The sequence below is a fragment of the Mustelus asterias genome, chromosome 1, assembly GCF_964213995.1.
Source record: "Mustelus asterias chromosome 1, sMusAst1.hap1.1, whole genome shotgun sequence".
NCBI lineage: Eukaryota > Metazoa > Chordata > Chondrichthyes > Carcharhiniformes > Triakidae > Mustelus > Mustelus asterias.
Window position 1 is genome coordinate 113,560,722 of NC_135801.1, and position 15,410 is coordinate 113,576,131.

Below are 15,410 nucleotides of genomic sequence, written 5' to 3' on the forward strand. Positions count from 1 at the left end.
GTGAAGAAGCACTTCTATATGCAAAGCATGGTAGAAATTTGGAACTCTGTTCCACAAATAGCAGTTGATGCTAGGTTAATTAATTTTAAATCTGAGATTGGATAATAAAAATCTATTAAAGATATTGGAGGATGAGGGGAAAAGGTGAGAATATAGGAGTTAGGTCACAGATCAACCATATTCTCATTGAATAACAGATCAAGCTTGCGAGGCTAAATGACCTGCTCCTATTCCCATAGCCCTCGGAGTCCTCTTGATTGCAGCTCCCACCACAGGACTCTATCCTGCTCCATAATACCACTAGGGTACCTTGGTTATAAACACGCGATTTACAGGAAGTGCAACTACAATTTACCAAACTGGTTTTGACTTCCAACATTGAGCCCGTTGGACTTCAATCACTGAGAAGGATACATAGCCATATCATTTAGTCAGAGGTACAGTTATACTACTGGATTTATTCTGTGGGCCACCAAGTAGTGGGAAAGAGGGAGGAGCAAATTTGGAGGGAAACTAGAGGGATGCATAAAATATAAAGTAGTAATAATAGGAGACTGCATTACTATCTCAGCTTGTCTAAGGATAAAGGGAAGAGAGGGGGGAAGAGTTTCTAAAGTTTAGCCCATCGTGGAAGCAGGCATTGTTGGATCTTGTACTGCAGAATCAGGTGGGTCAAGTGGATCAAGTGCCAGTAGGGGAATATTTAAGGGACATTGATCATGGTATCATGAAGCTTAAGTTGGTTGTGAAAAAGGACAAGGAGAATCCAGAGTAAAAATATTTTACAAGAGAGACCAATTTTTGAGGTTTGAGAGCAGACTGTCCCAGGTAAATTGGAATCCAAGATTGTCGGCAAAACTATAATGGATCAATGGATGGCCACTAAAGTGGAGATGGTTCAGGTATAGTGGAGATACATTCTTACGAAGGAACAAGGTAGGAAAAACAAAAGACAAACTTCCTTGGATAAGAAAAGAAACAAAGCAAGAAGAAGCAAAAATAAGGTGAACGTGGCAGATGTCAAGTTGATAATACAAGTGACAACTAGGCTGCTGAATATACAAGTTCAGAGGGAAAGTGAAAAAGGAAATGAAAGAATTTCTAAATAAACTGACAGCTAACATCAAGGGGAATCCAAAAATCTTCTATCGGCATATAAATAGTAAAAGGCTGATTAGCGACCATAGAAGGAGGATCAATGCACACAGGTAAAGGGCAGGGCTGAGGTACTAAATTAACACTTTAAACTTGCCTTTCCCAAGGAAGATGATGTTTCTGAAGTCACACTGAAAGAGGAGCTAAATGAGACACTGGATGGGCTAAACATTGATAAAGTGGAATTATTAGGAAGGCTAGCTGTACTTAAAGTTGATAAGTGATGTATGGATGCATCCAAAGATACTGAGGAGATTATGGAGGCACTGGCCATAATCTTCCAGTTCTTGGGTAAGGGGTTGGTGCAGAGAACTGGAGAATTACAAATTTTATTCCTTTGTTCAAAACCGGGCATAATGATAAACCCAACAGTTACAGGCCAGTCAATTTAACCTCAGGTGGTTGAAGAACTTTAAGAAATATTAATCCGGGACAATATTAAGTCACTTGGACAAGCATGAATTAAGAGAGCCAGCAAAGCAAATCATGTATAACTAACTTGATTGAATCTTTTGATGAGTGTAATGTTGATGTCATGAATGTATACTCCTAAAAAGTGCCTGATAGTGATAATAACAAAGTCAAAACTCATGAAATAAAAGGCAAGGTGGTATCATGGATATGAAGTTGGCTCAGTGGTGAACAATTGTTTTTTAGATTGGAGGAAGATGTACAATGGAGTTTCCCAAGGGCTGGCATGACTAATGACCTAGACTTGGATGTATAGGTTACAATTTCAGAATTTGCAGATGACACAAAACTTAGATGTACTGTGAGCTGTGATAATGATAAACTTCAAGAGAACATAGGCTTGTTACATGGCAATTGAATTTAATGCAGTGATACATTTTGATAGGAAGGACAAATAGATGCAATAGGAAATGAAAGGTGCAATTCTAAAGGGGGTGCAGGAACAGAGATGCAGGGGGGTATATGCACATCACGCATCCCCGTAATGTCCAAGTGCTCCTTCCAGTCACAAAGACATGATTGTTGAATCAAAATTCTGGAATTCCCTACCTCACATCATTACCACAGTCGCCACAGCCTTGGACAAGACACACCATCAGGGCCACTAGACTTAAGCAATATGTAGTCTTGCCAGCAAATCCTAAGAATAAATTCTAAGAAAAGTGCTATTTGAATACAAAGAACAAAGAAAAGTACAGCATAGGAACAGGCCCTTTGGCCCTCCAAGCCTATGCTGATCATGACGCCTTAACTAACTTAAAAAAAAACCTTCTGCCCTGATTCAGTCCATATCCCTACATTCCCTCCCTATTCCTATAAAATTAGATGATGTGCATGCCCATTTCCAAATGCAATTTTCCACATGTTCAGGAGAATGCGTCGAAAGTCATAGGCTGGTGAGCACAGGAGCGGGAGAGACTTGCTGCAAATTGTCATTAAATCGAGCTAATGCCTGGAGAAAATTTAACTATTCAATACATGCTGTTATCTCAATTTAAAAATACCTGAAATTCCATTCCAACTTGAGCGTTCAATCTTCTACCACGTAATGTTGTGCAGTGTATGTATGGAAGAATTGCCTCTTTGAAATTAACTACTTGGGTATATTCCCTGTGTAAATATTTGCTCATGGGAGTATCAAATTCTTTAAATATCGGTATATATAAATGCATGATGGCTATTTGTATTCATAATTTTTATCGTGCAGGAAATCTTCGGTCTTGCAGTTGTCCCTCCGACTGCTGTAGCAAGGGAATGCCACCCAGGAAAAAGAGGAGACCCACAGTAGCAGATGATTTGACAGCTAAAAAAAGCAGGCATGATGGGTATGTTTTTACTCTGGTGGAAAAAAATGAAAGCTGAATGTCTTCAACAATTCTGTATAAACTGTTGTCAGCATTTAATCATCTTATAAATAGATAATTATTGGGGGGGGAAGTAGTTAAGAAAATGCCTTGCAATAGCATTCCTATTCCCCTCATCCTCTTTAAATTTTGACACTTTGTCCTGTAAATTGAAATTAATCATATTAGTTTTGTTGGTTGATTCTGATGTCGGGTACAATAGTTTACAACCCTGTTATACTTCTTAAAATTTTTCCTAGGCAGTTACATGAAAATAATTTTCCCATTTTCTCATAAATCACAGAGAGATGGTTCTACCACTCTGAAACATATAAAGGAAAGTAAAACGTTCTGTCTGCCATCAAATAAACTAGACTGTAGAGTCAAGTGGAAGAATTGAAGCTAAAGAGGTGTCACCCCAGAATCTAATTTCTTCATGTTACCGACTTGTGGGGTGATTGATCCTTTATTACAATTCAAGAATATATTGAAATATAGAAGCATTTGTACCTGAATAATCAGTCACTATGCTTTTGGGTTTTTTCCCCCTCCTTAAAAGAGAGCGTGCATTTGTTACTCAAATGAAAAAGTGGAAGACTGGGCTAAAGCATAGGAATGCCTCACCTTAAACTATAGCAGACGTATACTAACTTCTCGTTTATGGATTACAGTATTTTTTTTTTTAACTGCAAATGGCCATGATCAGTTTTTTCTCTTTCTTGTTGATCTGAAAGAAAGCCTTAGTCGATGAAAATAATTCTGTTTTAACTGGTCATGATTGGCAACTAGTCAATTATGTATTTATTTCCCTGTATGGAAAGGCAGCTCTGTATTTTGTTTAATAGTTCTGAAATAGAAAATTATTTTCCATTGTCACCAGTAGAACATATTAAGCACTCATTTATTGTTTTGCTAGATTGTGTTAACTTTACTTGCTTTCATTAGTCCTAACATTTCAAAAGTTTCACCTTTCATTTGAAGAAGAGATAATCTTTCAAATATTGTGGAAGTTGGTTGGAGCTTTTTCAAGCAAGTATTTACAGGCCTGTAGCATAAGGTACCAGGGAAGATGTTAAAGCAGATAGTGTAAGTACATTCAAGGAAGTTGGATGCATTTCCAGGAAGTGATTGAGTGATAGAAGCTGACTAATCAAGTTATCTATCAGATGGTCAGGCTTGTTGGCTCTAATAGTTATTTTCCTGTTCTTAACTATCTTGGCTCTTCCAACATGTCATTGCTTGTTTTTATTTGGAACAATTGATGATGAGGGCTTATGCTGAAGATGCTGTCTTTTGCACCACTATCAAATTTACCTAAGCCTTGTGTGAAAACACCAACAAAGCTTGAGGAAATAGATAATCCATTTTGGTTTTCTCTTGCTTTTGGGCTATTGCGGAACCAACTGAAAGCTGAAGTCTGGACTTCCAGCTGATAACTTTTTAATCAATTCCTGAAACTTCCATTCCTTTTTTTTAAAGTTAACCATATCCTACTGAGGGAATAGTTTTTGTGGATTTGAGTGCTCTTTGATTTGGATAATGGTCATTACAGACCAATTTTGAGTGGAGGATCACTTCAGCAGGTATACGTTGTAAACAAGCATTGAATACTTAGGACAAGCTCTTCTGACATTTTACAGTGTGACTGAAAAGTTTCATATTTGCATTTTGTACATGCACTTGTGCTTTGAGCCCTTATTACTTTATGGGCTACGTTTAGGTGCAATGGTCAAGTACCTAGAAATTCCCATTGGAATTTATTTGTGAATTTCAGCTTGTAAAACTGGACTTAATTCTTGCTGACAAACCTGAACTGACATTCAATTTCAGCCAGCAGTTTCAGAACATCAAGGGTAGTTCTTGATGCCCTATAGTGCAGTCTTTTATTCGCTGTTTGACAAAGGAGATTGTAGGATTTCATATGACCAAGAACATTGCTTTCATCTTTTTCTACAGACTCTGAATACTGATTGAAGAGCGAATGACTTGCTTGATCCAAGCTGAAGAGTGAATGAATGACATGCAATGGGGATGCCATTTGGTGCCTCCTTTCCAAAGAGCTAAGGACGTCAGTGCTTAATCTACAGAGACAAAATATTAGGTTTTTCACTTGCATTTGCCTTATTGTCTTTATCACATGCTTCAGCTCTGACTAGATTGCACTGATGATACGTATAACAATATAGTACTTTTAAAACACTTCCATTTCCCATTGGACTGCTATATGATAACTTCCGCTGGCTTAGGTTGGTTTAGTAAACTTCAACAAAATGATACATTTAAAGATGTATTTGTTACCTTTTTATAATTGGCTATCTGACCTTTCGAAGCCTTTCAACCATCTGCAAGACACAAGTCAGAAGTGTGATGCAAGACTTGCCTCCCCCCTATATAGGTACAGTTGCAACAATGGTCAAGAAGCTTGGAACCATCAGGAATAGAGCAGTTGGATTGGTGCCCCTGCTACTGGGCACTCCTGCTACTATTTGCACACTGGTGGCAGTATGTACTATCTGCACAATACACTGCAGCAAAGTACCAAGATTACATCTTCAGCATCACCCTTTCATATGGTCTCTAACACAAAGAAGAATAAGAGCTCCTTATACAACTTATATATTACGACAATAAGGGATAATAGAAATACGTGAATGTGCTTCAGAAGTGTGAAAAACAACATGAGGAATACCAGCAGATATGCTATAACTGAAGGCGTAGTTGAAGTATGTTTTCAGGATGCTTTTGAAGATTCAGAGGGATATCTTGGTGGAGCAGTTTAGGACAAAAGTGTGGGACCAAGGCAACTAAAGGTCAGCCACTGAAGATTGGAGAGGGAAGAGACACAAAAATAGTGAGTGTCAGAAGAAGTTAGTGGTGTGGATGCTGGAAGAAAAGGAGACAATGTCATAAAAATATATTGCAAAGGCACATTTTTGGATGATTGTAGAGAGTCAGTAGAGGTGGACAAGTATAGGGTGAATAAGGAAATTGAACTTAATCTGAACAGAGAGAGAGATTTCGTCAAGCTAAAGTTTATGTAGTGCTCAAGGACCACTCTACATGATGAACTTTAAAGTCTGTCAAGTAAATAATTTGGGTAGCATGATGGACAAACATTGGTTGTTGAAATGTTCGGCCAATGGCTTTTCCTCATTCTTGTATTGTGGTTATCTTTAGGATGGACCTTCTTGGACTGTTTTGGAGTTTAGTATCCTAGTTGGATAATGGTTCCTGAGTCTACAACAGATAGCTTTGCTCATGTGAAGAGTGACCTATTGGAAAAACATTTTGCCCTTAGTAACAAAGCATGATTAAAACTCTTAAAACTTCTCACATTTAAGGCCTATGGCTCCAAATTTTGTAGTTACTGTGGAAAGTCAGGTAAGTAGTATCAGATAAGATAAACTGTTTATATTACATATTAGCCTAACATTTAAGATTATCTATTTGGCTTGCAATGTGGCTCACTTAATCGTGTTAGAAGCCACAGTCTGTAGGCAAAAGGAACATGTCCAGACATTGCACCTTTTTAGATTTAAACAAAAGCATGCAGGACAGTCTCCATGGCAATGCCTGAACCAACCAGAGTCAACTTGCCAATCAGCAGCACCTTTCTCAGGCAGCATGAATTGTTGCTACCTATGAAATTTAGCATTCCTGGGTTTGAATTGAATGCAAGACAGAAATCTTAGACTGCATTTCTCTTGTTTCAGCAATATATTTAGCCTAATCTTTCATATTGTCTTTACTATAGCACCTTGTACAAGAAGCAAGACTCAAATAGGATGAAGCCTGAAGAGGAAGGGTTCTCCACCAAGCGATGCTTAGAGTGGTTCTATGAATATGCAGGTGTGTTTAAATGCTAAAGTTCAGTGCTAACTCATGGACATGCACCTAAGATGGTAGTTCTCAAATTGGAGTCCATGGATTCCTGAAGGTCCCTGGAGACTCTAGGATTTCCAATAAATAATTCCTAGTGGGTGAGAGAGAAACACATTGGGGTACGGGAAGGATTTTATAAAATAATGGTAGTTCGTGTTAGTCCCACATGAATAACTGACAAGTTATTAACTGCTGGTTAAAGGAGAAATTAATGCAATAGAGAGGAAGGATATTAGCTCCGATGTGAAATCTGTCTAGGTAGAACTGAGAAACACCAGGGGGCAAAGAAATGTAAGTGGGGGTTGTATATAGACCCCCAAACTGTTGTGATAATGTTGGGGATGGCATTAAACAGGAAATTAGAGATGCATGCAATAAAGGAACATCTGTAATTATGGGTGACTTTAATCTGCATATAGATTGGACTAATCAAATTAGTAACAATACCATAGAGGAGGAGTTCCTGGAATGTGCATGGAATGGTTTTCTGGATTAATGCTTTGAGGAACTAACAAGAGAACTGGCCATCCTAGACTGGAAAGGAATTATTGGCAATCTAGTGCGAGGCCCCAAGGGGATGAGCGACCATAATATTCTTCATCAAGATGGAGCATGACATAGTTGATATTGAGACTAGGGCCCTGAATCTAAATAAAGGAAACTGCGATGGTGTGAGGCACAAATTAGCTATGATGGATTGGGAAATGTCACTTAAAGGGATGAGGGTGGATAGGAAATGGCAAACATTCAAAAAGTGCCTGGGTGAACTGCAACAATCGTTTATTCCTGTCTGGAGCAAAAAATAAAACGTGAAAGGTGGCCATGCTAAATTGCCTCTTAGTGTCCCAAGATGTGTAGGTTAGTTGGGGTTACAGGGATAATGCAGAGGGGAAGGCCTGGGTGGGATGCTCTTTCAGAGAGTCAGTGCAGACTGAATGGGCTGGATGGCCTCTTTCTGCACTGTAGGGATTCTAGTCTATTAGATATCTCAAATTTGAAGATGACACAAACCTGGGTGGGAGGTGAGCTGTGAGGAGGATGTCGAGATACTTCAGTGTGATTTGGACAAGTTGAGTGAGTGGACAAATGCAAGGCAGATGCAGTATCATGTGGATAAATATAAGGTTATCAACTTTGGTAGCAAAAACAGGGAGGCAGATTATCATCTGAATGCTCAGAGTGAGAGAGCGGAACGTGCAATGAGACCTGGGTGTCTTTGTACACCAGTTGCTGAAAGTAAGCAGGCAGTAAAGAAATCAAATGGTATGCTAGCCTTCATAGCGAGAGGATTCAAGGAAAGGAGCAGGGGTGTCTTGCTGCAGTTATACAAGACCCTAGTGAGACCACACATGGAATTTTGTGTGCAGTTGAGGAACAATGTTTTTGCTATGGAGGGAGTGCAGTCTGGTTTACCAAAGTGATTCCTGGGATGGAGGGACCGAAATGAGGAGAGACTTACTCAGTTAGGATTATATTCACTGGAGTTTAGAAGAATGGGGTTGTGTGTGGTCGGGGTGGGGGGGAGGTGGAGGAATCTCATAGAAACCTATAAAATTCTAACCGGACTAGACAGGGTAAATGCATGAAGGATGTTCCTGATGGCAGAGGAGAGGGTATGGGGTAAACCATTTAGCACTGAGGAGAAATTTATTCACCTAGGGAGTGATGAATTTGTAGAATTCTGTACCACAGAAAGCAGTTGAGGCCAAAACATTGTTTGTTTTCCAGAAAGAGTTAGATATAGCTCTTGGGACTAAAGGAATCAAAGGATATGGGGGGGAAAAAGTGGGAACATTGGATGATTCAAGTTATTCACCATCCTGACTTGGGAAATATATCATCGTTCCTTCGCAATCGCTGGGTCAAATCCTGGAATTCCCTCCCTAACAGCATTGTGAGTCAACCCACAACATGTGGACTGCAGCGTTTCAAGAAGGCAGCTCACCACCTTCTCAAAGGCAAGTAGGGATAGGCAATAAATGCTGACCAACCAGTGACACCCATGTCGCACAACTGAATAAAAATCATCCATGATTATAATGAATGCTGCGACAGGCTCAAAGGGCTGAATGGCCTCCTCCTGTTCCTATTTTCTATGGCCACTGTTGGTCAGTGGTGGAGGAAGTGGATGTTGAAGGTGGTGGATGTGGTGCCAATCAAGCAGGCTGCGTAGTCATGGATGGTATTGAGCTTCTGACTATTGTTTCATTACAGTCCTGACTGACTCCCGTAAGTCAGCTTCATTTAGGACTAAAACTCCATGTTTGGTGTTTAAGAAGCAGAAGAGAAATGGTATACTAGTGAAAACCGATCACAGTTGGGGTTGCCCAATCACTACTTTTGCCCAACTTCTTCGATCCTGCTAACTTTGTAGGCAAATCTTTGGAGGCCTGTGCTCATCATCTCATCTTCCGGTTGGGCACGTTGCAGCACTCTGGACTCAAAATTGAGTTTGCAGCTTTGGATTGTGACGTTTCTCCTCCATCTTAAACCCTAATTTTTAATATCCCATACATGTGTTGCCTCAATGCAAACTCTATGTACTTTGCTCTTAAAGTTGCTACGTTTTGTTGCAATCTCTCACGGCTACACTTTAATATCTAACACATTGTCCCTCCCTTCAGTTCTGTCAAAGAACCAAAAGAACTCCGTGTTAAGTCTGCTTTCTCTCCATACAGATGATGCCAGACTTGTGCATTTTTCAAACATCCTCCTCTTGTTTCAGATTCCAGCATCCGCAGTATTTTGCTTATCTTAAAATACCTAAGTATTTTTCTATGTTGCAGGTAGTGATGATGTTATAGGCCCTGAAGACATGGAGAAATTCTGTGAAGACATTGGAGTTGAACCTGAAAATGTAAGTGCTTTTTGGCATTGGTTGGGAGTAAATATCTTTGTTCTGGCAATCGCTTTTCAGCACTTTAGGAAATTGAACATGAAGTTCCACTGGTCACAGCTATACGGTGTGCAATGTACAACCAAGACTGCACCTGTCCAGAAGGCAAAACAGCCCATGCAGATGGCTACAAATCTGCTCTCTGAAAGGGAACTGTCTCCTCTGTGACCTGGAAACAGACCTTACTACTTGCGACAAACCATAAAATTAATTTGTTATTTCATGAGATGTGGGCACTGCTGGTAAGGTCAGTGTTTGTTGTCCATTCTAGGTGCCATTCAAGTCAGTGGCTTTCTAGGGCTATTTAAGGGGGTAGCTAAGAGCCAGCAGTGGGTCTGGGGTCATATGTAGGCCAGATCAGGTAAGGATGGCAGATTTCATTCCTTGAAGGGCATTAGTGAACCAGATTAGATTTTACGACACTTGTTGATAGTTTCATGGTCGTCATGAAACTGTTTTGATTCCAGATTTTATTAGTTGAATTTGCATTCCACCAGCTGCCATGGTGGAATTTGAACCCAGATCATCAGTCTGAACCACTGGATTACAAGGCCTGTGACATTACCACTTTCGGTGCAGCTCATAAAAGGTGTTCTTGCCAATGAGTTGTTCAGATAAGGACAAATAATGTGCAGTTCTGCAGAAAAACTGCATCCTTAGATGGATACTCTAAAACAAAATACCTGGCACTTAAACTGAAGGTCGATAAGTCCCCTGGGCCTGATGAAATGTATCCTAGGATTCTGTGGGAGGCAAGGGATGAGATTGCAGAGCCTTTGGCTTTGATCTTTGGGTCCTCGCTGTCCACGGGGATGGTGCCAGAGGACTGGAGAATGGCGAATGTTGTTCCTCTGTTTAAGAAAGGGAATAGAAATGACCCTGGTAATTATAGACCGGTTAGTCTTACTTCGGTGGTTGGTAAATTGATGGAAAGGGTCCTTGGGGATGGGATTTACGACCATTTAGAAAGATGCGGATTAATCCGAGATAGTCAGCACGGATTCGTGAAGGGCAAGTCGTGCCTCACAAATTTGATAGAATTTTTTGAGGAGGTAACTAAGTGTGTTGATGAAGGTAGGGCAGTTGATGTCATATACATGGATTTTAGTAAGGCGTTTGATAAGGTCCCCCATGGTCGGCTTATGATGAAAGTGAGGAGGTGTGGGATAGAGGGAAAGTTGGCCGATTGGATAGGTAATTGGCTGTCTGACCGAAGACAGAGGGTGGTGGTCGATGGAAAATTTTCGGATTGGAGGCAGGTTGCTAGCGGTGTGCCGCAGGGATCAGTGCTTGGTCCTCTGCTCTTTGTGATTTTTATTAATGACTTAGAGGAGGGGGCTGAAGGGTGGATCAGTAAATTTGCTGATGACACCAAGATTGGTGGAGTAGTGGATGAGGTGGAGGGCTGTTGTAGGCTGCAAAGAGACATAGATAGGATGCAAAGCTGGGCTGAAAAATGGCAAATGGAGTTTAACCCTGATAAATGTGAGGTGATTCATTTTGGTAGGACTAATTTAAATGTGGATTACAGGGTCAAAGGTAGGGTTCTGAAGACTGTGGAGGAACAGAGAGATCTTGGGGTCCATATCCACAGATCTCTAAAGGTTGCCAGTCAAGTGGATAGAGCTGTGAAGAAGGCCTATAGTGTGTTAGCTTTTATTAACAGGGGGTTGGAGTTTAAGAGCCGTGGGGTTATGCTGCAACTGTACAGGACCTTGGTGAGACCACATTTGGAATATTGTGTGCAGTTCTGGTCACCTCACTATAAGAAGGATGTGGAAGCGCTGGAAAGAGTGCAGAGGAGATTTACCAGGATGCTGCCTGGTTTGGAGGGTAGGTCTTATGAGGAAAGGTTGAGGGAGCTAGGGCTGTTCTCTCTGGAGCGGAGGAGGCTGAGGGGAGACTTAATAGAGGTGTATAAAATGATGAAGGGGATAGATAGAGTGAACGTTCAAAGACTATTTCCTCGGGTGGATGGAGCTATTACAAGGGGGCATAACTATAGGGTTCGTGGTGGGAGATACAGGACGGATATCAGAGGTAGGTTCTTTACGCAGAGAGTGGTTGGGGTGTGGAATGGACTGCCTGCAGTGATAGTGGAGTCAGACACTTTAGAAACATTTAAGCGGTTATTGGATAGGCACATGGAGCACACCAGGATGATAGGGAGTGGGATAGCTTGATCTTGGTTTCAGATAAAGCTCGGCACAACATCGTGGGCCGAAGGGCCTGTTCTGTGCTGTACTGTTCTATGTTCTATATTAGAGCAAGTCCCTATATATATTGGGATTTTGTTTCTCTTTATTTGACCACTCCAATCATAGGCCATTAATTGATAGGCCATTCAGTTTAAAGATTTAAGGTTTATCTTGCACATGGGCAATAGTCCTAATAATGTGCCCAGTTACTCATGTAACTAATTGTATTAAGCCTGTCAAAATTGTAGAATGGATGTTTCAAGAGACTAGAACAGCTCGAGAGTGTAGAAGTGTGGCCAAACAAAAGTAAACTAATAGAGTTGCAAATCTACTTTTTTCTCGACCAATCTTTCCCTTCTAAACTCTGCCCGCCCTTTGTTAAATGAATTTTCTTTCCAATCAAATACGTTTTTAAAAAGCTTTTCAGTTGGTAAAGGATCATAAACCTAATTATTTGTTATTCCTGATTTCATTGGTCTTTTTCCTGGACACACTTCTTCCCAAGAAGCCTATATAGCTTCTGCCCTTTTTAGATAAAAATGTCCCTGTCAAAAAAAACCTTTGTAGAACGACTATCAGAACACAGTGGATTGACATTGTCCTCTTATTTTCATTCATACCACACTGAAGTGCCTACAGATTTCCAATGGATAGCATTTGATATCTCAATCACAATGATACTTGGGTTTTTTCGATTTTTCTTTTTGGAGAAGGATTTAATTGGGAATGCAGCAATATCAGAAGTATTCCTGTTGGAAGTTCAGGGTTTTTTTTGCATTCATCAGCCATCAATTCAGAAAATACTTGTTCAATTTGCATCATTTATCGGTGACAAATAAAAGGAATAGAAGGATTGAATGCAAAATGCCTTGTTTATCTCTCTTCAGTTAATGACTTAGGCTATGCTATTAGGCTGTAGTTATTGCAATGTTTGATACCCAAAGTTAATTAAAAAAATTAAACTATTAAATATATTCTAGGGATTCTGATTGCAGAACAGCTTTCTAAAATAAGAATCTGACTCTTACGCCATTATTGATCTGTTGTACTTATTTTAGGTGGTGATGTTGGTGCTTGCCTGGAAGTTGGATGCCCAGAGCATGGGTTATTTCACTCTACAAGAATGGTTGAAGGGAATGACCTTATTACAGTATGAAATGCTTCTGATTTAGTTTACTTTTATTTTGCAATAGTTTCCAGTCAACTTGAAAATTATGTTTTTTGTTCATTGTTAAGATTGATAAGTGTTTAAACCTTTAATGGCTATACCTATGGTTAAATTTTAAAAGGCATAAAATTCAACTACACCTCTTCAGAGTATATTTTTATATTGAGTTTCTCAATTAAGAAAAAAATACAAAATAAGATTATTTCAATTCTTCATATCTGAAACACTGCTAGATTCATACCATCTTCTCTGCTAGTTGGGTCAAATATTGAGATGTGTCTGAGCAGCATCTTATTCAATTTCTAATGGGTATTAGCCTACAATGCAAAATTATCTCTAATCCAGCTGTAATTGGCAATCTCACTCTGAAACTAAAGGATAGTTTTGTGAGAAACAAGGAAAAGGCAGTGCTCTTCTGTAGTTGAGGCTGAAGCATGTTGCTGGAATTGAGTAGACAACACTTTGAACCTGGATTCTTGACCTAAGATCACTTATAACCAATATTGGCTGCCTAAAATGAGAAGAGTTCCATTCTCTAGCATTGCCATCCCTTGTAACAGTGAGCATAAAGTTTTTAAATGTTTTCCAAACATAGGAGTGGGAGTTTGCTATTTAGCTTCTTCAGCCTGTTCTGCCATTCAGTGAGATCATGACTGACCTAATTCCTATCTATCAGGCTATATCCCTTAATATCTTTGGTTAACTAAAATCTATTGATCTCCAATTTTAAAATTCACAATCAATTGCCATTTGTCAAAGAGAGTTGTAAACTTCTTACCATGGCATGTAAGATTGTTTCCTAACTTCACTCTTAAAGTATGGCTCAATAGGCAGTGCCCAATAGTTTGTCTCCCAACTAGCTGAAATGGTCCTTGCTTTTGCCCCTCCCCAATCTTGTTGTCATCCCCTCTCCCTATCCCATCTCTTGACCTCATAGTTGAAAGGTCCATGGCATGTTCCTGAGCCCTCGTCACCTCGCCCTCGTCACCTCGCCCTCTCTGCTATATCACTCACCAAAAATAAATACATTCGTCATTTGATCTGGAAACCTAATGTGGTTTTGGATGTTAAAGGGCAAAATAAGCTTATTTTTCAATTTTATTCCTTTTTTCAATTTTAGATGTGACACAACAGAGAAACTAAGAAATTCACTAGATTACTTGAGATCATTGTTGAATGAGCCCACAAATTTTAAACTTATATACAGATATGCCTTTGATTTTGCACGGGTAAGTGACTTTATTGTATGAAAAACTTAAAAATGTAAAGCAACTGAAGTGCCAAGATTTGTGCCATAAGGCCATGGCTATTGTCTCAGAAAAATATAGCCGTTTTGGTTACTTTGTCTATTTGATATATCTGAATGCCGCTAAAATTGCCGTCCCCACAAGATATTGAGTGATGCCTTTAAAATGACAATCATTTTAATTTAATTACAATAGTTCTGAAGTTCCTGTACCTATTTAATGTCTTTAGTGTAGAATAAAAGGTTAACTTAAGTGGGGGAGAAAGTTAGAGTTGGATGAAAACTGTAAATAATACATGAGATTAACAGTTTGTCAGAAGGGGAGATGTAGAATAAAATTAACCCAATGATAGCTGCTTACGCACATGCTCAGTAGCTGTGTTGCAATGATGTCAGTCACTGTACGAAAATGAGTGTGAAGTATTTTGGAGATTAGTTCCAGCTATATCTTGGGCTGTCTTAACCTTTGTAAATATTATGTAAATAAATGCCTTTTCAACAAAATACCATTGCCTCCAACAGAATCTCTTCTCAAGTAAGAAGCTAACTCTAATCCCAAGATAAAACCACAATAGCAGATTAAAAATTTATAATTGGAAACTTGTTGCAATTTGTGATAAGTAGGTGAGCATACTGAGCAAGCACCATGTTGTTGTGTTAGAATATAAATTCACATCAGGGATTCTTGTGTAGCTTATTTTCAATCTTGCTGAACTACAGGAGGAGATAGTGAGTGGAGGTTATAAAGTAAAGTTTATTTGTTAGTCACAAGTAGGCTTACATCACACTATTGAAGGTACTGTGAAAATCCCCTAGTCACCACACTCTGGCACCTGTTCGGGTATATTGAGGGAGAGTTTACCATGGCCAATTAACCTAACCTGCACATCTTTGGACTGTGGGAGGAAACCCATGCAGACACAGGGAGAACGTGCAGACTCCGCACAGACAGTGACCCAAGCCAGGAATCAAACCCGGGTCCCTGATGCTGAGGCAGCAGTGCTAACCACTGTGTCACCGTGCTGCCCCAGTTAGGTGCACCTTTAGTAAC

At 39.7% G+C, this 15,410-nt stretch overlaps 1 protein-coding gene across 5 annotated transcripts in view; it reads left to right on the forward strand.

The window, feature by feature from the left end:
• The window catches only part of dcun1d4 (DCN1, defective in cullin neddylation 1, domain containing 4 (S. cerevisiae)), a 71,790-nt gene that overhangs the window by 36,463 nt on the left and 19,917 nt on the right, over window positions 1-15,410 (forward strand). For 3 of the 5 annotated variants that reach the window (XM_078217191.1, XM_078217190.1, XM_078217193.1), the window contains exons 4-8: window positions 2,834-2,951; window positions 6,724-6,818; window positions 9,638-9,708; window positions 13,004-13,095; window positions 14,234-14,342. In XM_078217191.1, the coding sequence (XP_078073317.1) occupies window positions 2,834-2,951; window positions 6,724-6,818; window positions 9,638-9,708; window positions 13,004-13,095; window positions 14,234-14,342 (485 nt within the window). Of the gene's footprint in view, window positions 1-2,833; window positions 2,952-4,925; window positions 5,071-6,723; window positions 6,819-9,637; window positions 9,709-13,003; window positions 13,096-14,233; window positions 14,343-15,410 lie in introns of those variants that run through there. The other 2 variants (XM_078217192.1, XM_078217194.1) reach the window with 2 other exon arrangements.